The sequence below is a fragment of the Hemiscyllium ocellatum genome, chromosome 11 (assembly GCF_020745735.1).
Source record: "Hemiscyllium ocellatum isolate sHemOce1 chromosome 11, sHemOce1.pat.X.cur, whole genome shotgun sequence".
Classification (NCBI taxonomy): domain Eukaryota; kingdom Metazoa; phylum Chordata; class Chondrichthyes; order Orectolobiformes; family Hemiscylliidae; genus Hemiscyllium; species Hemiscyllium ocellatum.
This window is the reverse complement of record NC_083411.1, coordinates 25,545,591-25,569,949: the sequence shown is the minus strand read 5'-3', so window position 1 is coordinate 25,569,949 and position 24,359 is coordinate 25,545,591. Positions and strand designations below refer to the sequence as shown.

The window sequence follows — 24,359 nt, the reverse complement described above, 5'->3', positions numbered from 1 at the left end:
CTGTTATCTGTCAGAATAACAGGGTGATTGTGGTAGGGGATTTTAACTTTCAAATTACAGACTGGGACCGCCATAGTGATTAGAGTTTAAATCAAGAGGACTTGAAGTGTGCACAGGAAAACTTTCTGATTCAGTCTGTGGATCTACCTACAAGAGAAGGTGCAAAACTTGACCTAATCTTGAGAAATAAGGCAGGGCAGGTGACGGAAGTGTTAGTGAGGGAGCACTTTGGGCCAGTGACAATAATTCTATTAGTTTTAAAATAGTTATTGAAAAGGACCAACCAGATCTAAAAGTTGAAGTTTAAATTGGAGGAAGGCTAATTTTGAAGATATTGGGCAAGAACTTTCAAAAGCTGATTGGGGCAAATGTTTGCGGGTAAAGGGATGGCTGGAAAATGGGAAGCTTTCAGAAATGAGATAACAAGTGTCCAGAGACAATATATTCCTGTTAGGATGAAAGGCTGATAGGTGTAGGGAGTGTTGGATGACTAAAGGAATTGAGGGTTTGGTTAAGAATAAGAAGGAACCATATTTTAGGCATAGACAAAATAGGTGGAATTAATCCTTAGAGTGTAAAGGCAGTAGGAGTGTACTTGAGGGAAATCAGGAGGGCAAAAAAGGGGACAGGAGATAGCTTTGGCAAATAGAGTTAAGGAGAATCAAAAGGATTCTGTGAATACATTAAAGACAAAAGGATAACTAGGGAGAAAATAGGGCCCCTCAAAGATCAGCAAGGCGGCCTTTGTGTGGAGACGCAGGAGGTTGGGGGAGATACTAAACGAGTATTTTGCACCAGTGTTTACTGTGGAGAAGGACATGAAAGATATAGTGTGTAAGGGAGCAGATGGTGATATCTTGCAAAATGTCCATATTATAGAGGAGAAAGTGCTAGATGTCTTGAAACACAAAAGTGGATAAATCCCCAGGACCTGATCAGGTGTACCCTAGAACTCTTGAGAAGATAAGCAAGTAATTGCTGGGCCCCTTGCTGAGATATTTGTATCATCGATAGTCACAGGGGAGGTGCCAGAAGACTGGAGGTTGGCTAACGTAGTGCCACTGTTTAAGAAGGGTGGTAAGGACAAGGCAGGGAATTATAGACCAGTGAGCTTGACCTCGGGCAAGTTGTTGAAGGGAATCCTGAAGGACAGGATGTACGTGTATTTGGAAAGGCAAGGACTGATTAGGGCTAGCCAACATGGCTTTGTGCTTGGGCAATCATGCCTCACAAACTTGATTGCGTTTTTTGAAGAAGTAACAAAAAGGATTGATGAGAGCAGAGCGGTGGATGTGATCTATATGGATTTCAGTAAGGTGTTCAACAAGGTTCCCCTTGGGACACTGGTTAGCAAGGTTAGATCTTAGGAAGTTTGCTGATGACACCAAAATTGTGGGCGGCACAGTGGTTAGCACTGCTGCCTCACAGCGTCAGAGACCCAGGCTCAGTTCCTGCCTCAGGTGACTGACTGACTGTGCAAACTCCGCACATTCTCCCCGTGTCTGCATGGGTTTCCTCCGGGTGCTCCGGTTTCCTCCCACTGTCCAAAGATGTGCAGGTCAGGTGAATTGGCTATGCTAAATTGCCCGCAGTGTTAGGTAAATGTAGGGGAATGGGTGGGTTGTGCTTTGGCGGGTCGGTGTGGACTTGTTAGGCCGAAGGGCCTGTTTCCACACTGTGTAATCTAATCTAATCTAATCTCATGGAATAGAAGGAGAATTGGCATTTGGATACAGAACTGGCTCAAAGGTAGAAGACCAGAGGGTGGTGGTGGAGGGTTGTTTTTCAGACTGGAGGTCTGTGACCGGTGAAGTGACACAAGGATCGGTGCTGGGTCCACTATTTTTTGTCATTTTATACAAGTGATTTGGATGTGAGCATAAGAGGTATTGTTAGTAAGTTTGCTGATGCACCAAAATTGGAGGTGTAATGGACAGCGAAGAAGGCTACCTCAGATTACAACGGTATCTTGATCAGATGGGCCAATGCGCTGAGAGGTGGCAGATGGAGTTTAATTCAGATAAATGCGAGGTGCTGCATTTTGGGAAAACAAATCTTAGCAGGACTTATACACTTAATGGTAAGATCCTGGGAGTGTTGCTGAACAAAGAGACCTCTGAGTCCTTGGAAGTGGAGTCGCAGGTAGATAGGATAGTGAAAAAGCCAATTGGTATGTTGATCAGAGTATTGAGTACAGGAGTTGGGAGGTCATGTTGCGGCTGTATAGGACATTGGTTAAGCCACTGTTGGAATATTGCATGCAATTCTGGTCTCCTTCCTATTGGAAGGATGTTGTGAAACTTGAAAGGGTTCAGAAAAAATTTACAAGGATGTTGCCAGGGTTGGAGGATTTGAGCTATAGGGAGAGTTTGAATAGGCAAGGGCTGTTTTCCCTGGAGCATTGGAAGCTGAGGGATGAGCTTAGAGCTTTATACAATCATGATGGGCATGAATAGGATAAATAGACAAAGTTTTTTCCCTGGGCTGGGGGAGTCCAGAACAAGAGGGCATAGGTTCAGGTGAGAGGGGAAAGATATAAAAGAGACCTAAGGGGCACGTTCATGCATGTGTATGGAAAGAGTTGCCAGAGGTAGTGGTGGAGGCTGGTACAGTGCAACATTTAAGAGACATTTGGATGGGTATATGAATAGGAAAGGTTTGGAGGGATATGGGCCAGATGCTGGCAGGTGGGACTAGATTGGGTTGGCATATCTGGTTGGCATGGACGGGTTGGACCGAAGGGTCTGTTTCCATGGTGTGCATCTCTATGCCTGTATCTATCTGCAGTAATTTGCTACTATCTAGATTTGACTGTCAGCCCCTGCTGAATTGGACAATGTTTTACCTCATCCTAAAGTACTATTTGCTTGACTGTGGGAGCTTGCTGTTCACAAATACATTACAGCAGAAAGCTGAAACAGCTTTGCTTCAATTGTGTGCCTTTGGTTTTGTTAAAAGTTATGAATGAACAGCTGTTATAAATGAAAAGTAAATTGTTTAACACTGATACACCACAGCCCTGGTTATTAAACTTTGCTGTCTTCCATTTGGATAGTTTAAAGTTGGAGAAATTTCATTGTAGTTTTGCAGACTTTGCATTTTCTGTCGTCTTTTTTCCACAAGAAAATCTGCCTTGAAAGTCAGTTCCCGACTTCCCATTTGCGTCCATGCATCATCTAACATCTGTTGATTTTATCTGAATGTTGTGAAGTCAAATATAAAGCATAGTTCATGATGAGTGCTGGAACTCGATGTATTATTCCATGCATGGCTGTAGCTCACTAATGATGCTCTTCCCTCCAAAATCAGAAAGTTGTTAAGTCCCAATCAGACGCGCACAATCGAGACTAACATGCCAGCACAGTCCTGTGGAGGTGCTGTACTGTCGGCAGTGTTGTATTCTGGGTGCAGTGTGAACTGAGGCCTTGCCTGACCTCAAGTGGACATGAATGGTGTTGTGCCACTGCTTTGAAGAAAAGCCTGAGTGTTCTGTACTGGAGTCCTGAGCAATATTGTTCCTTGACTTAAAACAGTGGTTATTATCTCATGCCTGGTTCTGGAAGTTTGCTGTGTATGAAAACATTCCAACAGGACAGTATTTAGAAAGAATTCAATTGGCTGTGAATAGTTAAGCAGGTTGTAAAAGGCACTGTAGGTATGAGATTCTGTACTAGGTGTGAGATTCTAGACAAGGTGTACCAAATATTTAGAAGTTGCAGATTCCTTTTTATTGCTGTCATGTCTCTAGTCTACCTGGTTTGGGGATTTTTCTGTTTTGAACCTCTGTTTTGAAGATGGAATGTTTATACATTCCATCCAGATTTCCTGTTAGCGTATGTTGGAATGATCTAATCTCTGCTTGTTTTTAATAAGTTGCTTCCTTTCCAAACTCTCCAGTTTCTTAAAGATGTCCTTTTTCTTAAAAAAGTGTGCAACTTAATATGTTAAAGCATAACTTCCAGACTTTTAGAAATTTCATGACTTATAACTTAAAACTTGCCATGTTTAAGTAAAGAATTGTTCAGGATTAAGACTGTTGTTTTGAGCACAAAAAGTAGTGTTTCTGCAACAGTCCTTTTGTAGAGTTGTTTGAACATGACCCATTCGGTTTTATTTTCTAGGCCCAAAGATACATATATCGGATATCTGCCATTGGCTCACGTCCTGGAGCTTACTGCAGAAATTTCCTGTGTTGCATATGGCTGTCGAATTGGTTATTCATCTCCCCAAACCCTGTCTGACCAGGTGAGCAATGTCTCAGGCTGTCTAAAACCCATGACTGCTCTGGTGAAGGGTCTTTATAACGCTGCAGTTATAATAATGGCAGGCAATGGTGGAGCTGCAGACCACTTACATGTTGAACTCCTATATAAAACGTAGAACATTACAGTGCAGTAGAGCCCCTTTGGCCCTCAATGTTGCGCCGACCTGTCATACCAATCTGAAGCCCATCTAACCTACACTATTTCATGTACATCCATATGCTTGTACAAGCCTACTGCACCTGGTATTCCCAGGCTTTCTCCCATTCACGTACTAACCAGGCCTGAGTCTGCTTAAGAGGGATATTATTAAGCTGGAGAGGGTTCGGAAGAGATTTAACAGAATGTTGCCAGGGTTCAGTTATGGGGAGAGGTGGGGTAGGCTTGGACTACTTATCAGTGGAGTGTAGGAGGTTGGGGGGGGGGGGGGGGTGACCTGAGGGGCATAGATAACATGAATGGCAGGTGTCTTAGGTTAGGGAATTTAAGACTAGGTGATGTATTTTTAAGATGAGAGAGATTTTAAAAAGACATGAGGGGCAACTTTTTAAACAGTGGTTTGTGTGTGGAATTAACTTCCAGAGGAAGTGGTGGATGTGTGTACAGTTTCAAAGTTTAAAAGATGATGTTTTAGATAAGTGCGTGAATAGGAAATGTATGGAGGGGTATTGGCTGAGTGCAGGCAGATGGGACTTCTTTAGTTTGAGATGATAGTTGGCATGGACTGGTTGGACAAAGGGTGAACAACTTTTCCGGAGCGCACATTAGAATTCCCATCAAACTATCCAAATCCATTATTTAAAATGGGAGGTTTTTTTCACTGATCACAGTACTCATTTTGCACTTGCTCTGCACCATTTTCTGGAGTCATAGTCATAGAAATGTACATCACGGAAACAGACCCTTCGGTCCAACCTGTCCATGCCGACTAGATATCCCAACCCAATCTAGTCTCACCTGCCAGCAACTGGCCCCGTAGCCGCCCTCTAAACCCTTCCGATTCATATACCCATCCAAATGCCTCTTAAATGTTGCAATTGTATCAGCCTCCACCACATCCTCTGGCAGCTCATTACACGTACCACTCTGTGTGAAAAAGTTGCCCCTTAGGTCTCTTTTGTATCTTCCCTTCTCTCCCCCTAAACCTATACCCTCTAGTTTGGACTCCCCTGACCCCAGGGAAAAGACTTTGTCTATTATGTTTTGCACTGATTTTAGTTTATTAACTGCTTCAACGTTTTGTGTTCGTTAAATGTAGAGTTAAACAAATGTGTGTTATCAGTGTACCAATCTTGCTTTTTTTCTTGTATTATTTCCCAGTCAACTAAAATCAAAAAGGGCAGTAAAGGTGATTGTTCCGTCCTGAAGCCAACACTGATGGCAGCAGTTCCAGTGAGTAAATAATCTCCGCTTTCATGTGTAGCTTCAGAGTTTCAACCTGGAGTGTAACTTATTTTTGAGTACCTTACCCTCAATTTTCACTTAATCATGAGAAGTGCTCCGAGCTGAGGAGGTTGTGTTGTGTGTATTCAAAGCTTTTAGTTTTCTTTTAAGTTGGCTCACTCACCAAATGGTTATATGTAATGCAGTGGAAGACATTGAAAAATATTCATTTTGTTTCTCCAATATGGTGATCCAATATTACAGTCACAGATGGAGTGTGGCTTAGTTGGTTAGACTGGTTTGCAAAGCAGAGTGATGCAAACAGCGTGGGTTCAATTCCTGCACTGGCTGAGATTACCATGAAGATCTTGCACGCGCTCTCTCGCGCGCACTCACGTTCCTCACCTGAGGTATGGTGACCTTCAGGTTAAACTACCTTCAGGTCGTGTCCCTCTAATGAGAGAGTGGCCCTTTTGGTCTGATAGAGATATGGTGAATTTACAGGCGGAGTGTGAGAGCGTGAAAAATATGTTGATGCAATCAGGGTACTTCATCATTTTGATAACTAACTCTGTTTTACTTTTTAGGAAATCATGGACCGTATCTATAAAAACGTCATGAGCAAGGTGCAGGAGATGAACTATTTACAGAGGACTTTATTTAAATTAGGTTATGATTACAAGTTGGAACAAATCAAAAGAGGTTATGATGCACCCCTCTGCAGCATGTAAGGAAACTGGCATTTCACAAAAATTTTATTAATTGTTTAATTGCTTTGAGTAGGTTAAATCTCACCAAAACAAGGGCATCGCCTTTTGCCCTACTTGTAAAAATATCTACCTGCACCACGTGGTCTACACAAGGCCACCAGCACTTAGTTGAAGACAGTTACGGTTTCCTGATAAATGCTGGTATTGTGAATGATGCTCATCCCAAAATGAATTTTTTTTAAAATTATGGCGATTGGATTTTTATTTTGCCAATTTTACTGGGATCTCAGTACTCTGGCATTGCCATTAGCTAATTTATTCAACAATGTACATTTAAGTACTGTCTGCTTAAAAGTATCCCAGAACTGTTAAAAAGTCATAGTCAGAGTGTCATACAGCATGTAAACAGACCCTTCAGTTCAACCAGTCCATACCAAACATAATTTTTTTAAAAACCCATCCCACCTGCCTGTTCCTGGCCCATATTCCTGTAAACCTTTCCTATTCATGTATCCATCCAAATGTCTTTGAATTGTTGTAATTAAATCTGCATTTCCCACTTCCTCGGGATGTTCATTCCACACGCAGACCATCGTCTGTTTTTTTTTAAAAAAAAGCTTCTTATGTCTTTTTAAAATATTTCTCCTCTTATCTTAAAAATGTGACCCCTCTCACCTTGAAGTTTCCCATTCTAGGGAAAAGATGACTCTCACTAACTCTACCTGTACCTCTCATTATGTTGTAAACTTCATCAGGTCATCTGTCAACGTCTTATGCTCCAGTGAAAAGTGTCCCCGCCTATCCAACCTGCCTTCATAACTCCAACCTTCCATACCTGACCTAAAGAGATAATGGGGTGAAAATTTTGATCAAGCAGACTTAAAGGAACATAACAAAAGAGCACTAGCAAGTCAAAGATGTTTAGGGAGAAAATTCCAGAACTGAGAATCTCAACCTCTGAAGCCCAGGTCCTTGATGGTGAATCACTTAAAAATCAGGCCTGTACAATAGGCCAGAATTTGAGAAATGCTGATATCTTGGAGGGCTATAGGGCTGGACAAAGTTGTATAGAGTGGAAGGAGCAAGGCTGAGGAGGGAATTGAATCCCAGAGTGATTGTTTTAAAACAGAATGTTTCTTTTGTCAGCAGACATCAGGTTGACGAGAATGGACAAGTTAGGATGTGGACAGCACCGATATGGATGAACTCTAGTTTACAGAGGGTGTCAACTGGGTTTCTAGCCAGGATAGTGTTTCAACATGTCAGCTGTTTTCTCCAAATATATAAGCCACTAGTTTGTCTAAAATACAAAAGTTGTTTTTCTAGAAGTACATCTGGGAACACTCCTTAACAGAATGCTACAATTTTATGGCTGCTTTTCCTGTTCCAATGCCATTACCTCTGGTGTTCACCAGGGATCTGTCTCTGTGTCCCTCTTTCTCATCTGCCTACTGCACTCTGGCAATATAATTTGACGAGACTGCATTATTTTTTATGTGAACACTAACAATACCCAGCGTTACTTCACTACCACCTTTCCTGACCTCTACTGTTAGCAACAGTCAGGCAGTTTATCTAATGTCCACACTGGAATGAATGGAAATTTTCTCCAATTAAATGTTGCAAAAACTGAAGCCAGTGTTTTTGGCTCTCACTCCAAATTCTATTCCCTCAAACAACATCACTCTGTAGCAAGAATCTAAGACTGACCAGTCTATTAACAATCTTTTTTGTGTTATATTTGACTGCATGTTTGTGTCATCACTAAGAACTAAGGTAACTTTTATTTTTGACTCCCTAATATCATCACTGTCTTGACTTATCTGTCACTGACAAACCTCCTTTCTTGCCTTTTTGCCTAAGAAAAGAAAAACCAGCATTTGAGGTGGTGCAGACAGGTTCTCTAGATTGGTTCTATGTCTGGGGTGATTTTCTTATGAAACATTGAGTAATAGTTTGGCCTTTACTCAGTGGAGTTGAGAAAATGAGTGAAGATCTTATTGAAACGTTAGATTTTTAGGGCACTTGGCGGAAGAATCACCAGCAGGCATCATCTCACAATAGGGAGGTTAAGGTTAAGAAATTTCTCCTCATCTCTGACAATAGGGAGTCTGTGGCATTCTTTACTTCAGGGGACTGTCGAGGCTAGATCGTTGCATATGTTTAAGGCCAAGGCCAAGGGCAATTTTTAATCAGGAAGGGAATTTAGTGTTTATGGGAATATGGCAGGAAAGTGGAGTTAAGGATCTCAGTGAATGGTGGAGTCAACTTGGTGAGCAGCATTCCCTCATAGCTGTGCTATGCCTGGAGATTGGCACGTTGACACCAATCATTATATTGACTTCTGATTCCAGAAGTCACTGCCACCTACAGAGACCTGCGCAGCCTGTAAATTAGAGGGAACTCTCGTCATTGACCGAAATGGCCTACATCTGCTCTTACAGCTTATGGTCTTGTTACCTCTAGACTCAACTACCCTGACATATTCCTGATTGCTCTCCGACATTCTATCTTTCTTAAATGTTGAGGTCATCCAGACGTTTGTCTGAGTTTAACTGGCAGTGAGGTCTGTTTCCTTATGCTTGCTGACCAACACAGACCGCTAGCCAAGCAGTGATTTCCTTTTAGAATTCCCAAACTTATTTTAAAACCCACGGCCTCACGTTTCCCTCCCTCTGTAATCTCTTCCAGCCACACAGCTCACTAAGGTATCTGTGTGCATCCTTGTTTTAATTGCTGGCCAAGCCTTTGATTGTCTAGGTGCTAAGTTATCTATTATCTTCCGTACACCTCTCTGCCTCTTGGCCTCCCTTTCCTCCCTTAGAAATCTCCTTAAACCTATACCTTGGCCAAGCTTTTGGTAATCTGACCTAATCTCCTGCATGGCTCAGTGATATTTTGCTCTACAATATTCCTGTAAAATATGTTGAGATATTTTTATGGTAAGGCTGTGATTTAATAGAAGTTGTTTTATGTGCTTTGAGGATAATTTGTACATACTTGCAGATGTCCAGATATTTTAGTTTTGGATATTTGGAATCCTATTACTAAATATCAAATGAGATTTTTTTTGTTTTATAATAGGATATTATTTAAAAAAGTGAAAGCCCTTTTAGGAGGAAATGTTCGAATGATGCTGTCTGGAGGCGCTCCTCTTTCTCCACAAACACAAAGGTTTATGAATGTGTGTTTCTGCTGTCCAGTAGGTCAAGGTTATGGCTTGACTGAGACATGTGGAGCTGGAACCATCACTGAAGGTGAGGACTTGAACCATCTGATAAAGTGGTCCTCCTTATCAAGTGACAAATGCATCTAAGAGGTGAAAAAAAAACTCAAAAACAAAAGCCAATTGTGGGCATTTAATATACATCAGAGAATAAAGTGGAACTGTTGAAAAATGACAGAAATTATACTTTACCTTATTTACTGAATGACTTGGACAATGAAACCATCTGAAAATGAAGCCATTAAACTGAGCATCAGCAATACAGTTTGAAGTTTTATAAAGTGTTCAGTCTTTTTACACGAAGCATTGTTTAATCTCAGTTGTCAATTAGTGATTAAATTGCAGTAATCCATTGTCCCTCTGCCACGCTATGTATATGTTGCGGTTCATGCTCTTGTAACCGTTCCCTTTCCCATGTGTTAATAATGTTTGTTTAATGTTGCATTGTGTGCTGTGGTGGATATGTTTACACTCCACTTCAAGTAAGGATTTCTGAATGTATTGTTGTTAATTATCAATCTTTCAAGTGGAAAGAGATTGTTGATCTTGATTGGCCTAATGCGTGTCTCAACACGGAAACCTGGTGATGTACAGGCATGCAGAAAAATTGCATCTTATCTGCATTCCAGGCTCCACAACTAGGTGTAAATAGTATAGCTTGAGGCACCATTCACTTAAATTATTATTTATACACCTGAAAGGATTCCAATTTCTAACACGCCAGTGTTTTTATAATTTCAGTATTGGACTACAGCACGGGCAGAGTTGGAGCCCCATTGATCTGTTGTGAAATCAAACTGAGAGATTGGGAAGAAGGTATTTGTTAAACATTCTTATAGATATGAGCTCTCCTTTGGGCTAACTCTGGAATTTATCTTTCTGTACACATCAGGGTCTTGGCACAGTATTATATGCAAGAGTTAAAACACTTTGACATCACGTCATGAGTCTTTGTACTTTCTAGACTAGATGCAAAATGAAGCTATTAAATTGAGCCTCTAATACAGTTTGAAGTTGTTTTATAAACTATCTAATCTTCTCACACAAAAGTATTGTTTAAATGTAATTGTGATTAGATTGCAGTAATACATTGTCTCTTCGTTGCGTTATAAATATGTCGAGGGAACGATGCAATGACCTTGAGGCCAGTGGTACGGGATCTTTGCCTCAAGTTTAGAGTCAAACTCCATAGTCAATCATGCTGGCTTTTTAAAAATACAGTGGTGTTCCCTCCATATCTTCAGGTATAAACAGAAATGTCATAAGAGCTGCGATATTCCTATTTAGCCCAAGTCATTATATCAGCAAGATTATATGGAATCAAAGTGTTGTCATTGGTATGATGGACCAAATGGTCTCCATCTATTACAATGTAAGTATAATGATACAGCTGATGGGAAATCTTTGTGACATGACCCCTGCTGTTTTCAAGCTCCCTTGTGTTTCCGGCAGGGTCACGAGCTAATGGTGAGATATAGAAATTGCCTTCCTCTTGCTATGGATCTTCAAATCCATTCCACTACCAGCTTAAAGTGGCACAGATCTTGGTTCAAATTGGCTGGTACACTCGTAATTATTTTAGTTTGTGTATTTGCTAGGAGTAAAGTAGATTTTGTTTATCTAAACAAGTAACTAAATTGATTGATTATGGTGCTAATTTGGCATTTATAGCCTGAATTAGACTATCATTTCTGTGTTTGGGAATAACCTCAGTGTTTTGTTAAATGAATAGTAAGTTTCTGAAAGCTTAAGGGAGTTGAATTGTAGGTTTAATTCTCACTGATCCTCCTTGTTACATTTGAAGGTGGATACACCACTTGTGATCAGCCCAATCCAAGAGGAGAGATTCTGATTGGTGGACCAAATGTGGCTATGGGGTACTTCAAAAATAATAAATCCAGCAATGATTTCTTTGAAGATGACCATGGTCAGCGTTGGTTTTGCACAGGAGATATTGGTGAATTCCACCCAGATGGTTGCTTACAGATAATTGGTAAGTGACATTGAGAAAATGTGACCTGAATTGAAGCATAGGGTTTGATTTTGGCAAGAGAGATCCCAAGACTGGATAAGGACACCCATTTTGCTTTGAATTCTGGAAAATGTGTTCCTTTTGTTCTCTTGGCTGTCCTATGCTGAAACTACTAATGATTGATTTAGTAATTTTTAGATTAGACTTACAGTGTGGAAACAGGCCCTTCGGCCCAACAAGTCCACACCGACCCGCCGAAGCGCAACCCACCCATACCCCTACATTACCCCTTACCTAACACTACGGGCAATTTAGCATGGCCAATTCACCTAACCCGCACATCTTTGGACTGTGGGAGGAAACCGGAGCACCCGGAGGAAACCCACGCAGACACGGGGAGAACGTGCAAACTCCACACAGTCAGTCGCCTGAGTCGGGAATTGAACCCGGGTCTTCAGGCGCTGTGAGGCAGCAGTGCTAACCACTGTGCCACCGTGCCGCCCACGAGCATAAAGACCAGGACTTTATCCTAGGCATTACTAAGTGAGGTAGTCTTCTCTGGATGCCAAATGAGCAGCTGCAGTGGATCTCTCTGACAGGGAGATTAGCAATACATGGCAGCTGCTGATCACTGTCATGCTGGACTTTAGATGAGTATATTGTCTGGGTAGGGCCCCTATGTGGCACAGTGGTAGTGTCCCAACCCTTGTCCCAGGAGGCCTGGGTTCAAGTCCCACCTACTCCAGGGGTGTGTCATAACATTTCTGAACCCGTTGATTATAAAATTAGGCTAGTTTTTTTTTGAATGTCTGGGTTAGTGCTCATAGTGTCCCTGTTACAAGCCCTGTTCAGTTATTATCTGGGCTTGCAGTTCATTTTGAATCTGAGTTGGTACTCCCCTTCAGTCAACTGCTTTGAAAGAAGAAAATATGAAGAATGGAATTTTGTTGACAGCAGTTGTTGGTGGTTATTTTCAGAGGGCACATTTTTGTAAATTCCTTTGCACACTGTGAAATAAGGATTATTTGGTTTGTTTGGAAAAGCAGAATTTGGTTGCGAGTTTTGTCCTTCCTGTGACCTACTTAAAAATTTGTTTTCCAAATTTCTTAAACACTGCCCCTGGTTTGGCTCTTGTGGTTTGATATCACTTGAATGCCAGGAGAAGGTTTCTTCCTTAATCTTTTGCATGGTGTGTTTTTGTTTTAATTTTGGTTCAGTACTCCGTGTTCTAAAAATCATTCATTTATCATTCTCTGTCTACTTTTTTCATGAACTTGAAATGATGTTATAATATTATAACTGTTTGCTCCTTAGATCGCAAGAAAGATTTAGTGAAGCTACAAGCTGGAGAATATGTCTCTTTGGGTAAAGTTGAGTCTGCCTTAAAGAGTTGTTCCCTCATTGATAATATTTGTGCATACGCAAACAGGTGAGATTAAATATCTCTCACAATGTGATAATTATACTGTCCAATTAATTATCATTTTTTTTCCATGGATCAAATAGCCAAACTGATTTCATAAATATTTTTTCCCTTTTGAAAATGGTTTATTTGATGGCAAATATAAATAATGGCCATTGATGTAATATTATTATTCATAAGATCAAGAGGTGTGTTAAATGGAAGTCATACCCTGTGCCGACCAGGGAAAGATTAGAAATTCAGTGTAATGAAAAGACAAAGTTATTTTGTGGCAGTAACTGCACCGCATCTGGAGTGCTTTGTGCCGTAATGTTTATATAAACCACAACCTATTAACTAGTGGTTAACCAGGATCAATGCTGGGGCCTCAATTTTATTAAAATATAAATGAATGAATTGGATCGGGAAAGTGAATGAACTTATCACCATGTTGACAGATGTCACAAAAATAGGTGTGAAGGCAAGTGCTAAGGATGACCCAGCCTGCAGATAAGTTAAGCGAGTGGGGAAATGTGAGGTTATACGTATTTTCAGGAAGAATAGAAAAGTTCAAGATTACTTAAATGAAGAGAGACTAGAGAACATTAGTAATTTGGGCATCCTTGATAATGTATTACAAAAAGTGCTGGTGTCCAGTTCAGCATGCTAGTAGGAAAGGCAAATGGAATGTTAGTTATCATTTCAAAGGGAATAGGGATATCTTGTTACACCTACACCAGGCACTCCTCAGACCTCAGCAAATACGGTGGACAGTTATCAAAGGAAAGATATTCTGTCGTTCGAGGCAGCCCAGAGAAAGTTCACTAGACTAATCCCAGGTATGGTGGGTCTGTCTTAGCAGTTAAGTTAGTTGGGCCTGAACTCATTGGAATTTAGAAGGCACCCTTATTGAAACATAGAAGATTCTTAATGGGTTTGAAAGACTAGATGTGGGAAAGTTGTTTCTCTTTGTGGGAGAATCTAGAGGGCATGATTTTAAGACCAGGACAAGGAGAAATTCTTCTGAGATAAGTGAATCTGGAATTCCTAGCCACAGGAGGTCTTAAAGGTTCGGTCATTAAATCTATTCAAGGCTGAAATAGATTCTCAATCAATAAGGGAATCTAGGATTATAGGGAAAAGGCAGGAACATGAAGTTGAGGATGGTCAGATCGACTGCAATCCCACTGAAGGTGGTACTGATTCTGGGCTGAAGGGCCAGCTTGTGCTCATTCATCTTATGACAAAGGGGAAATGATATCATCTGACAATGTGCAGATTTGACCAAGGCAAATATCTGGTCTCCAGAATCTTAAATTGAAGAATGGAATGACAGGGAGAGAAGTGTTGGCTAAGAGGCATTGTCGAAATTATGGAGAAGTTTGATTAATTTTAAAGTAAACATGAAATGTCCTAGTGCTGCAAAGATGAAGTAAGTTAGCAGAGAAACAACTTACACTTAATTTGTGCCTCGAATATTGTGAAGATGCAGGGATATTTTAGTGTTGTCAAATAAAATCTGATGCAAAACAACATGAGCAATTATTCGGAAAGATGATCAAATATGTAGACTTTAGTGAGTATCTTTAAAAGAAACAGAGAAGCTTAAAGAGGGATTCCTTACTTTAGGGTGCAGGTAGCTGAAGGCATGTCACCAATGCTGGATTGATTAAGACCATAAGACATAGGAGTGGAAGTAAGGCCATTCGGCCCATCGAGTCCACTCCACAAAATAGGGCATGTACAAGAGGCCAGAATTGGAAGATGCAGAAATCTGAAGAATATTGTCGGGATGGAGCACAATGCAGAAATAAGTCAGTGTGATGCGGTGGAGAGCTTTATAATCATCTGCACAACAACAAAAGGCAGAGATACTTGTGAAGAAGAGGGGATAGACAGAGATGGTGTGAAGGTGAGGCCCAGGGCCAGTAAAGATGGTACACTTGCGAACCAAGTCATGTTTTCTTTCTCCCCTGTACATTGTGTTGTGACTCAAGTTAAAGGTTTATACTTATTAGACAACGAGTAGAGTATGTACTTACTATTTGTTTTGGTTACTGCTTCTAAACTTGTAATTGCCAAGTGAATTTAAGTAGTTGTTTTTAATGGGAGTTTTATGAACTTCAGGATGTTCCTCAAAGTTTGATGGTAATAAATCTGGATAGGCTTTACAGATTCAGACATTGAGAATACCTTTATATAGCTAAGTACAATGTTGAGTTTTAAAAATTTTCCACATTTCCATTTGTTTTACCTTTGCCCCTTTTATGGTGCATGATATTAGAGTGCATGTAAAGATGCTATCCGCTTACTGCAATGACGGGCATATTAATCTACAGCTAAATGCAGGGAATAGAAAATATTGCCCATTTTCATTCAAGCTGCTAATTTTATTGGCATGGGGCCTAGTCTATTTGTTGATCATTTGATACTGAGAAATGATTTAAGTCTGGGAATGTCCAGTCACCAGAATGGGGAGGAAGTTAATAGTCTCTCAATTGTTAGGACGGGCTACCGTCCCCGTGTTCGTTTGAAGGAGAGAAACACTGGATCTGATTCAAAATATAAGCTGTTTTAATGAGAGAGAGCCGTACACAAATACAGTGAGGTTTTCAGCTCACTGGAGAAGGCACCTTCTGCCTATTGTTCTCTTTGTCTAGCTTTTTAGCCCCTCGCATCCCAGTGCTACATCCTTATTTGGCAAGATACGGTATACTCGTATGGCATTGGTCCCGAGCTGATAACATTCTGTTACCTCAGTTTGAGCTACGTGCAATTTAACACGGTTCCAATGTCCTGTTATCTTTTCACCCTCCCTGGGGCCTCTTCAGGCTATGCCATCAGCTTTTCAGTCTGTTCTTAGTGTAACATAATGGCTTACTGTTGTCTAGTGAAGCTAACAAGTTCCAGACTTGCTAATACTACCTTACGTGAGCACTACCTAACAATAAAGTTTCTTACACTGCCTAACCTTAATAATGGATCCCAACACAATTTAATTACAAAAAACCAGGCAGCTATTTCATGTGAATTGATAATAATGCTTCCAGCTTGCCAGCCCCTAGTTGAGGAAATTATAAAGCGTTGAATGGGGGGGGGAAAGAAATAATGTGCATAATTGGAAACTTAAATGAATAATCAACTCCTATCCTCTAGCATATGCCTTGTGGTTGAACCTAAACCTACATTTTTTTTTGTTGTTTCCTTCACAGTGAGCAATCTTATGTAATTAGTTTTGTGGTACCCAATCAGAAGAAGCTGACTGCCCTTGCGGAACAGAAACAAGTTCAGGGAACATGGGAGGAAATTTGTAACGATAGCAAGATGGAAGCTGAAGTACTGCGGGAAATCAAAGAAGCATCAGCATCCAGTGAGTATATTTCATCCGTTGGCGTCCAAACAGCAATTTAGGAACAGCAAGAGCAGCCCATCTAATGTAACTGTGTGGATTTTTTTGTTCAATTCATGGGATATGGAGAATACTGGCTGGGCCAGCATTTATAGCCCATCACCAACCACTTGAGAAGTCAGTGGTGAGCTGCCATCTTGAATGTGCATTGCATGGGCAAAAGGGATATCCACACAGCTGTTATGAAGTTTCAGGATTTTGACTCAACAACAGTGGAAAAGTGATGATTATAGCTCTGAGTTGGCAAGTCCTGTGGACTGTAGGGGAACTTTTAGTTGATGTTCTTGTGTATCTTCTGCCCTTGTCCTCAATGGTAGAAGTTGGGGGTTTGAAGGGTGCTGTTGAAGCAGCATTTTAATTAGAACACATGGCCAATACTAAAATGCATACAACTGGAAAAAAGTGGATGAAAATATTTGTTTTCAAAAAAAGTAGAAATTACTGGAGAAACTCAACAGATCTGGCAACATCTATGGAGACAAAGTAGAGTTAACGCTTAAAGTCCAATGACCCTTCGTCAGAATACAGATGCTGCCAGACCTACTGAGTTCCTCCAGCAATTTCTGCTTTAGTTTCAGATCTTCAGCATCCACAGTTCTTTGTTTAATTTTAGGAAAAATATTTATTCAATATCTTTTAATTATCAGTTTCTGCTCTCTAAATTACAGTGGTGCAGTTAAAGTCTCGTGTTCTGATGTTAGTTTGACAAAATTCAGATTCAATTAATGTGTATAATATCTCAAAATTAAGTTGCAGAAGAAAATTTTCAGTGGCTTCATAGCACAGCAAGGTTTAAAGTGTTAGTGCTTGGCCATGACGCTAATCAAATGAGAAAGATGGGAGGTTACAGGCATGATTTCTGATGTCCCTGAGTTTCATGAGTCATCCCCGAGAAAGTGAGGCTGTGACATGATTTTGGAGGGAGGCCTTATTAGGGAGAGCTACTGTTGAAAGCCTGCAGGTTTTTAATTACAAGTTTCATATGTGTGGTCTTTGTTTTATCTCAGGTAAATTAGAGAAGTTTGAAGTCCCTGTGAAGGTTCGTTTGAGCCCAGAGCCTTGGACTCCCGAGACTGGTTTGGTAACAGACGCCTTCAAACTTAAGAGGAAAGAACTGAAAAACCACTACCTCAATGACATTGAAAGGATGTATGGAGGGAAATAGATTCTTCAAAACCCTGGATGATAGATTTATGGTGCCTACAGAAAGGTAGCGCACCAAACAGGACAGTGATTAATTTTAAACAAATTAATGAACCCAAATGGGCAGTGTTCCACCAAATGGTTTTTCTCCAATGTATTCACTCTTACTTGAACATTAAAGCAAGCAATTGGAAAATTTCTTGAAGGTTGTAAGGTTCCACCATGTGCCCACCTTCGAGTAATGACCATTGTCCTCTTGCATGTTTGTTTTTTACCTTTTTGGTTTTTGTGTTTTTTCTTTGTGAGGGGACCACCAGTTGGTTATACATGAAATGCTGGGGAGAGAATGGAGTCTGTTATTGCAAATGAGCTTTTAAAAAAGTGACCATTTTCTTTCCTATTTTCTTTACTTAACAAAGAAAACAATGCGAGGTTTCTCCATGTAGCTTGAACCTCTCAAAACCCTAATCGGGTGGTGGCACTGTTTTTTTGATGTGATGTTTGCACTAGAATATTTCGTGTTTATATAAAATGTTGCTGAAAATATTTTGGTTCTTAACCATGATAGATCATTTTTCCCTATTTACACCGCAGTTGTTTAACTGTCATGATTGCAGATTGATAGTTTTTAAACATGAACCGGCTGAAAATTGACATGACTGGGCAACTTTTAATTGTCTTTGTGATAATAAATAGTGGCTCTGTAGTTTGCCAGTACCATGGTACTAAAGAGCTCACTGGCCTTTCTCCTGGAGGGATGCAGCTGACATAACATGTCTTCATGGCGTGGTATCAACTTAACTCTTAACAGAACAGTCCTTTTGGTCTCCAGAATACCTTGTGATGGATGTTTGTGGACAATGACAGTTAGAGTTACTTCATCGCATAAGTAACATATCCACTCAGTGTAAATGCCAGCTCTTGAGTTCAATGCTTTGGCAAAAGCCCAAGATTTTTTTTCCAAAGGTATCTCCACAAATCCTCAATCATTTGTGTTGTGCACGAGCATTGCATGAACCAAGGAAGGCACGGTTTTGGAGCTGCTGCTACTTGATCACTTTGGAGAGGCTGCTGTAGACAATACACCAGTGTGGATGTTCATTGAAGAGAGAATTTGATTTCGACGTCATTGTGCACAGATATCAACAGTTTGTCTAATCTTTCAGTCAAAAGAACCATTTGAAAACTGGAGAGGGGCACCCAATATTCTGTGCAACTTTATCCAGGTCTGAGTCAGCACCCTTTTGTGGAGAAGGGAGCAGAACCTTGTATGATAACTAGACTATATTTATTTGTCCACTTCAGGTAGCCTTGCTGTAGTAATCAACTTGTAAAAATATCCATTGGGCAAACCCCTTTTGCGTTGTTAAAGTACATCTTTAATCATGCTTTTGGCTAGTTTCTTTGTTGTTTTGGAAGCTAGGTACTCACTTACTAAATTTTGTTTTATTTTGTTCCTAACCACCTAGAAACCTGTAATGAATCTAGCTACTCCATCCCACCACCCCTCCCAAACACACACAATTACCATGTAATTAGCTAGGAGCATTGAGATGGTTTGGGTGGCCAATAATTGGGCGAAATGAAAATCTGACACAAAAGCAGCTGGTTTCCGTTTATTATCCTGTCCTTTTTTAAAAAAGGAAGGATATGCCTAAGAGGGAGGGAAAACCCTTGATATGTGGTTTGTTTACTGTGAGTTACCTTATCTTTTGTATATGTAAAAGCTGTCTGCTTTACGTTTGTGTGACATGCCATCTTATGTTTGGCACAACCTTTCTGAAACTGTCCTGGTACTGTGGAACTGGATTAGTTCATGGCATTCATTCGTGTGTTTACCACTTATTTGAGCTAGGATTACAGCTAATTCACAAACAGATTTTCATTTCAGGCTGTGACTCAAACAGTTCATGCTGAAAAATGGTGTATTTAAAATCCAGTTAATTATCAGTCATTTGTATCAAGACCTTGTCTCAAATTTCAGCAACTCGAATATAAATTGAGTGCTTTAAAACTCCACCCAGGCCTCTGTGCTCGTTAAAGATCTTTTTCTTCTTCAATTTAATTCCGTGTTTGTGTCTTCTTGAAGAAAGTGCAAACAGGTAGCTGATGGTAAAATGCTGAGTGAAATTTAAGTGCTGTACATTTATTTTAAAAATTTATGATTTGGAATGAAACGGGTCAGGGCTTAATAGAAACAATTGTTTTGATTTTTAAATTAGTGTTTTTGTACCTTGATCAGCTTTCAGAAAGCTGATTCCTTGGAGGAACATTCTACACATCAGTAAGTGCTTATGTGGGGAATCACTTGTGACTGTAACTTCTGTACTTAATGTCAATTGTCTTTATATATATATATTTAATGTGTAAGTGGGAGGAGTAAACACAATTTAAAGATTCATTATTTTGAGTGTCTTCAGGTTTTAAATTGCTCCTTTTCCTTTTGGAGCAGTATGAGAGTGATGTGTGTTCCATTTCCATATGGCCCATTTATGTTATAAGTACCCTCACAAGGTTTCACAATATTCAACATTAAAAAGCACTTCAGTCGATCCTGATGGTCTCATGGATCAAAGTAAAGCCGGTGTGGTACTGAGCTGCACTCACCCGTGAACCAGGTTTGTTTCCTAAACTGAGTTATATTGATTGTAGTGATGGCCAGACTCCCTACGGTTAACTCTACAGTTTTGGATTAGCAAGTGGGAAAGGACAAAGAAAACCCTCAGAAACCAGTGTCCCTGCTCTTGATTATTATCCAGTGATCCTCTGGTAGGTCTGCGTGCCGATGCTGGCAAGAGCAGTACCCTTGCCAACAATAACTATGTGCGACCAGCTCTCTCCATCAAGGCACTGTTGAGTGAGTATGTTGCTAGCAGCCCTGTGACACCAAAGCCATATCTGCACCCAGCTTGCACCAGTATCAGCTGAGGAAAGGGGTGAGGGTGTGAAGGAAGATAGTTCACACATACCCCAAAAAGTGTAGAAGGAACAATCTAAAATGTCCATTAAGCCATCTCATGGTGGCAAGTACTCCATCTACTGGTAAGTCATTGTAATGACTTTGGATTTTAAGAAGACTTCTTTTCCTGTCCAGTTTTCACCCTCTGTTTACACAACACATTTTTTTTCAATTGTGTTGAATGCACTATCTGTATTTTAATGAATGCGTGCAGCCAGTGATTCCAGCTATGAGCACTGTTGCCTCCAGTGGTGGAGGTGGAGCTTCTCTGTAGTAACATGGGTTTTGACCATGACCTTTTTATTTAAATAGCATCTCTCCTCTCTACATATCATTGAACCAGCTCTGATATCTCAGGCAACTTCCTCCTCCTCCTCAGGGTCCCAAAATGTAACTGCTTGATTGTTGAGGTAGGAAGAGTGATCTTGGAGGAATTCTGTGTTAAAAAACTAATTGACCATTTTTAGCCATGAGCAATGTGTCATATAAACATATTCTCGCAGGTGTGACCCATTTCCTTTTCTTATGGGTACCCTGGTGTCAGCAATGAGATGCAATCAGTGACAAGAGGCTTTGTTGCCAAAGATTTTGAGGGTTCATAAATATAGCCTTTGTTCCATCCATAATTCCCATCAGCATCAAGACCATGCCTGAATATTTCTATTCATTGTAATGATTTCCCCTTCTCAGTTCTGCCAGCAGAATGCAGTTGTCTATGGACAGATTTGAAAACACCACTGCTCAATGTTGATGACTTAAATTGATATCTTTGGCTATTGAATATTTGTATAAAAACAGGTGTAATTAAAACTAGGTTATTTATCATTCTCTCAATTGAATTGTTCATGGCTGTTTTCTTGATTTTTAAACCTGCATTATGACAGCCAAAAATGTAAAATAAAAAATGTTTCTGTGGAATTTTAGGGTGTGAACCTTATCCACCTGACGGATAAATGTAAATAAAAAGTGGTTTCTCAGCACAATCACTGGTGGTTGTTGTCCTGTTTTTATTCAGATTCTTTTTAAAAATATTTATTGTGTATTCAGTCTTTGTGCTCATTGTGGGGTGGTGGCTGTATTGGGAAAGACCATATACTATTGATCTGAAGGATACTGTTTGGGCCTGATCTGTCTCATTAGCTGATCCTTACTAGATCAATTAGCTGGAGCACCACTCTGCTAAGGCCGTGGTTAGGTTAACCGCCAGTCTGGCTATTGGTTATGCCCTGCAAGTTACCGATCCCACAAGCTTGGTGTTATGGTCAGTCCTGGAGTGACTGCCTTTATTGCCTGTTTCTAGTTCTTAAACTTCATTTCTTTAACCGTTAAATGACACGGTATACAAAAAGTGTTGAGAGTCATCATCAACTGGACTGGGTAGGAATCTTGTGCTCTTTGTTTTGAAGACAGTTAGTCTTTACCAGTTGTAAATATGGGGTAGGTACAGAGAAACTGTTTCCCATGGGGATATAATAAAATAAAGCTGGGGCATTTGAGTAAAATCATATGGTAGTGGAAATCTGGAGCTCCAGTCCTGCTCTTGCTAAATAAATTTAAAAGAGCAGATTGATATATTTGATTTTTTTTAAAAAGTCTATCCAGGGATATGGAACATAGATGAGTAGATGAAATTATAGTCCAGATCTACCAGGAATGACCAGATAAGCTCAAAGTCAGAGAGTGTGGTGTTGGAAAATTACAGCCAGTCAGGCAGCATCCGAGGAGCAGGAGAGTCGAAGTTTCGTGCATAAGCCCTTCATCAGGACTGTCTCTTGAAAAGACGGTAGAAGCAGTTCCAAAGACTTAACACCCGCTGAGAGAAAACATTTCCCCACATCTCCATCTAAGGCTGAGCACTCTTATTTTTAAACAGTAACTTACAGTTGTTGACTATCCCTCTGGAGGCAATATTGTCTCCACATCTACCCTGTCGAGTCCCTTCAGGATCTTGAATGTTTCAGTCAAGTTATCTCTAACCTTTCTAGCCGCCAGTGGACACAGGCCTAATCTATCCAACCTTTCTTGATAAGGCAACCTGCCCATTCTTGAATGTATTAGTCCAGTAAACCTCCAAGCTGCTTCTAAAGCATTTACATCCATCCTTAAATAAGATCAATACTGTACACAGTACTCCAGATGTGGTCTTGCCAATAGCTTGTATAGCTGAATCATTTCTGAAGAAAGGCTCATGCCTGAAACATCGATTTCTCCTGTTCTTTGGATGCGCTTTTCCAGCAACACATTTACAGCTCTGATCTGCAGTCCTCACCTTCTCATAGATGAGTCATAACCTGCTGCTATTCTATTCAATTTGCTTAGCAATAAATTACAGCATCATTAGCTTTCTTGCTGTATCTGCATGATAACAGTTTGCAAATCATACACCAGAGTCAAAAAGTGTGGTGCTGGGAAAGCACAGCAGGTCAGACAACAGCTGGGGAGCAGGAGAGTCTACGTTTTGGGCATAAGCCCTTCATCAGGAATTTGTTTTCTTGGCAGAAGTTGCAATAGGAGGAGTGGCAGCGAGGACCAGAGGCCCAATGGGAAAGTAGGAGTAAAGTTTAAACAAAACTTGCCTCGTGTATGGGCAGAGCACATGCTGAGCAGGAGCGGACATGGGTCTGCTGGGTAAGTGAGGCTTTATATTTTGGCGATTGCTTTATGCAAAACGCTAACCGGGTAGTGTCTCCCACCCATCCTCCTCTAACCAAAAAAAAAAGGTCTGTGCACCAGATTGATAAGATGACTAGTCTTTTTTTTTTCCCCCCTCTTTTACTGTTCAGTAGGCTCGTTGGGAATTTAGTATAATGGGAATGGAGGTGAGGGTAGTTAAATGTACCTCCTGCAGAATGTGGGAGGTAAGGATCACCACCGTCCCTGCTGACTCTATCTGTGGGAAGTGCACCCAACTTCAGCTCCTCAAACCACAGGGAACTGGAGCTTGAGCTGGATGAACTTTGGATCATTCAGGAGGTTGGAGGGGTTATTGAGAGGAGTAGGAGAGAGGTAATTACACCACAGGTACAAGAAGAAGGTAGATAGGTTACTGTCAGGGGACAGAAAGGGAACTGGCAGGTAGTGCAGGGATCCCCTGTGGCCATTCCCCTGAACAACATATATACAGTTTTGGATGCTTTTGTGGGGGTGGGGGGGGTATGACTTACCAGGAGTAAGCAATGGGGCACAGGTTTCTGGCACAGGGTCTGTCCCTGTCGCTCAGAAGGAGCGGGGGGGGCGGGGCGGGGAGAGGAGCAGAGCAGTAGTCATTGGGTTTCCATATTTAGGGGGTCAGACAGGAGGTTGTGTGGGAACAAGAGTGATTCACGGTTGGTGTGTTGCCTCCCAGGTACCAGAGTTCATGATATCTCTGATCATGTTTTTGGGATCCTTGAGGGAAGGGGTAGCAGCCCCAAGTCGTGGTCCACGTGGGCACTAACAACAAAGATTGGAGTGGGGATGGGGATTTAAGGCAGAAATTCAGGGAGCTAGGGTGGAAGCTTGGAGCTAGTACAAAAAGTTATCTCTGGTTTGTTGCCTGTGCCACGTGCTGGTGTGGTGAGGAATAGGAGGAGTGCAAGAGGGAGGGTTTTGGATTCCTGGATAATTGGGCATCCTTTTGGGTAGGTGGGACCTCTACAAAGAACAGTCTTCACCTGAACCAGAGGCGTACCAATATCTTGGGGGAGATGTTTGCTAATTCTCTTCAGGTGAGTTTAAACTCATCCAGCAGGGGGAATGGGAATCTTAAATTGTAGTTCATGTGTGGAAGAGGCTGAGAGTAGGGAGGTCCAAAATAAGGTTTTGGGGTCGCAAGAGGGCATCAGCAAGCAAGACGTTGGTTTGAGATGTGTCTATTTCAACACCACGAGCACCCAGAATAAGGTGGGTGAACT

General features: G+C 40.9%; 1 protein-coding gene across 6 annotated transcripts in view; it reads left to right on the top strand.

Annotated features, from left to right (window-relative positions):
• acsl4a (acyl-CoA synthetase long chain family member 4a) overlaps window positions 1-21,449 on the top strand; it is an 82,932-nt gene extending 61,483 nt beyond the window's left edge. For all 6 annotated transcript variants that reach the window (XM_060832476.1, XM_060832480.1, XM_060832481.1 and 3 more), the window contains 9 exons: window positions 4,122-4,245; window positions 5,583-5,654; window positions 6,233-6,372; window positions 9,440-9,612; window positions 10,323-10,397; window positions 11,386-11,574; window positions 12,868-12,982; window positions 16,168-16,325; window positions 17,372-21,449. In XM_060832476.1, the coding sequence (XP_060688459.1) occupies window positions 4,122-4,245; window positions 5,583-5,654; window positions 6,233-6,372; window positions 9,440-9,612; window positions 10,323-10,397; window positions 11,386-11,574; window positions 12,868-12,982; window positions 16,168-16,325; window positions 17,372-17,529 (1,204 nt within the window). In that variant the 3' untranslated portion in view covers window positions 17,530-21,449. The remainder of the gene's footprint in view (window positions 1-4,121; window positions 4,246-5,582; window positions 5,655-6,232; window positions 6,373-9,439; window positions 9,613-10,322; window positions 10,398-11,385; window positions 11,575-12,867; window positions 12,983-16,167; window positions 16,326-17,371) is intronic.
• Window positions 21,450-24,359: the final 2,910 nt, after the last annotated feature.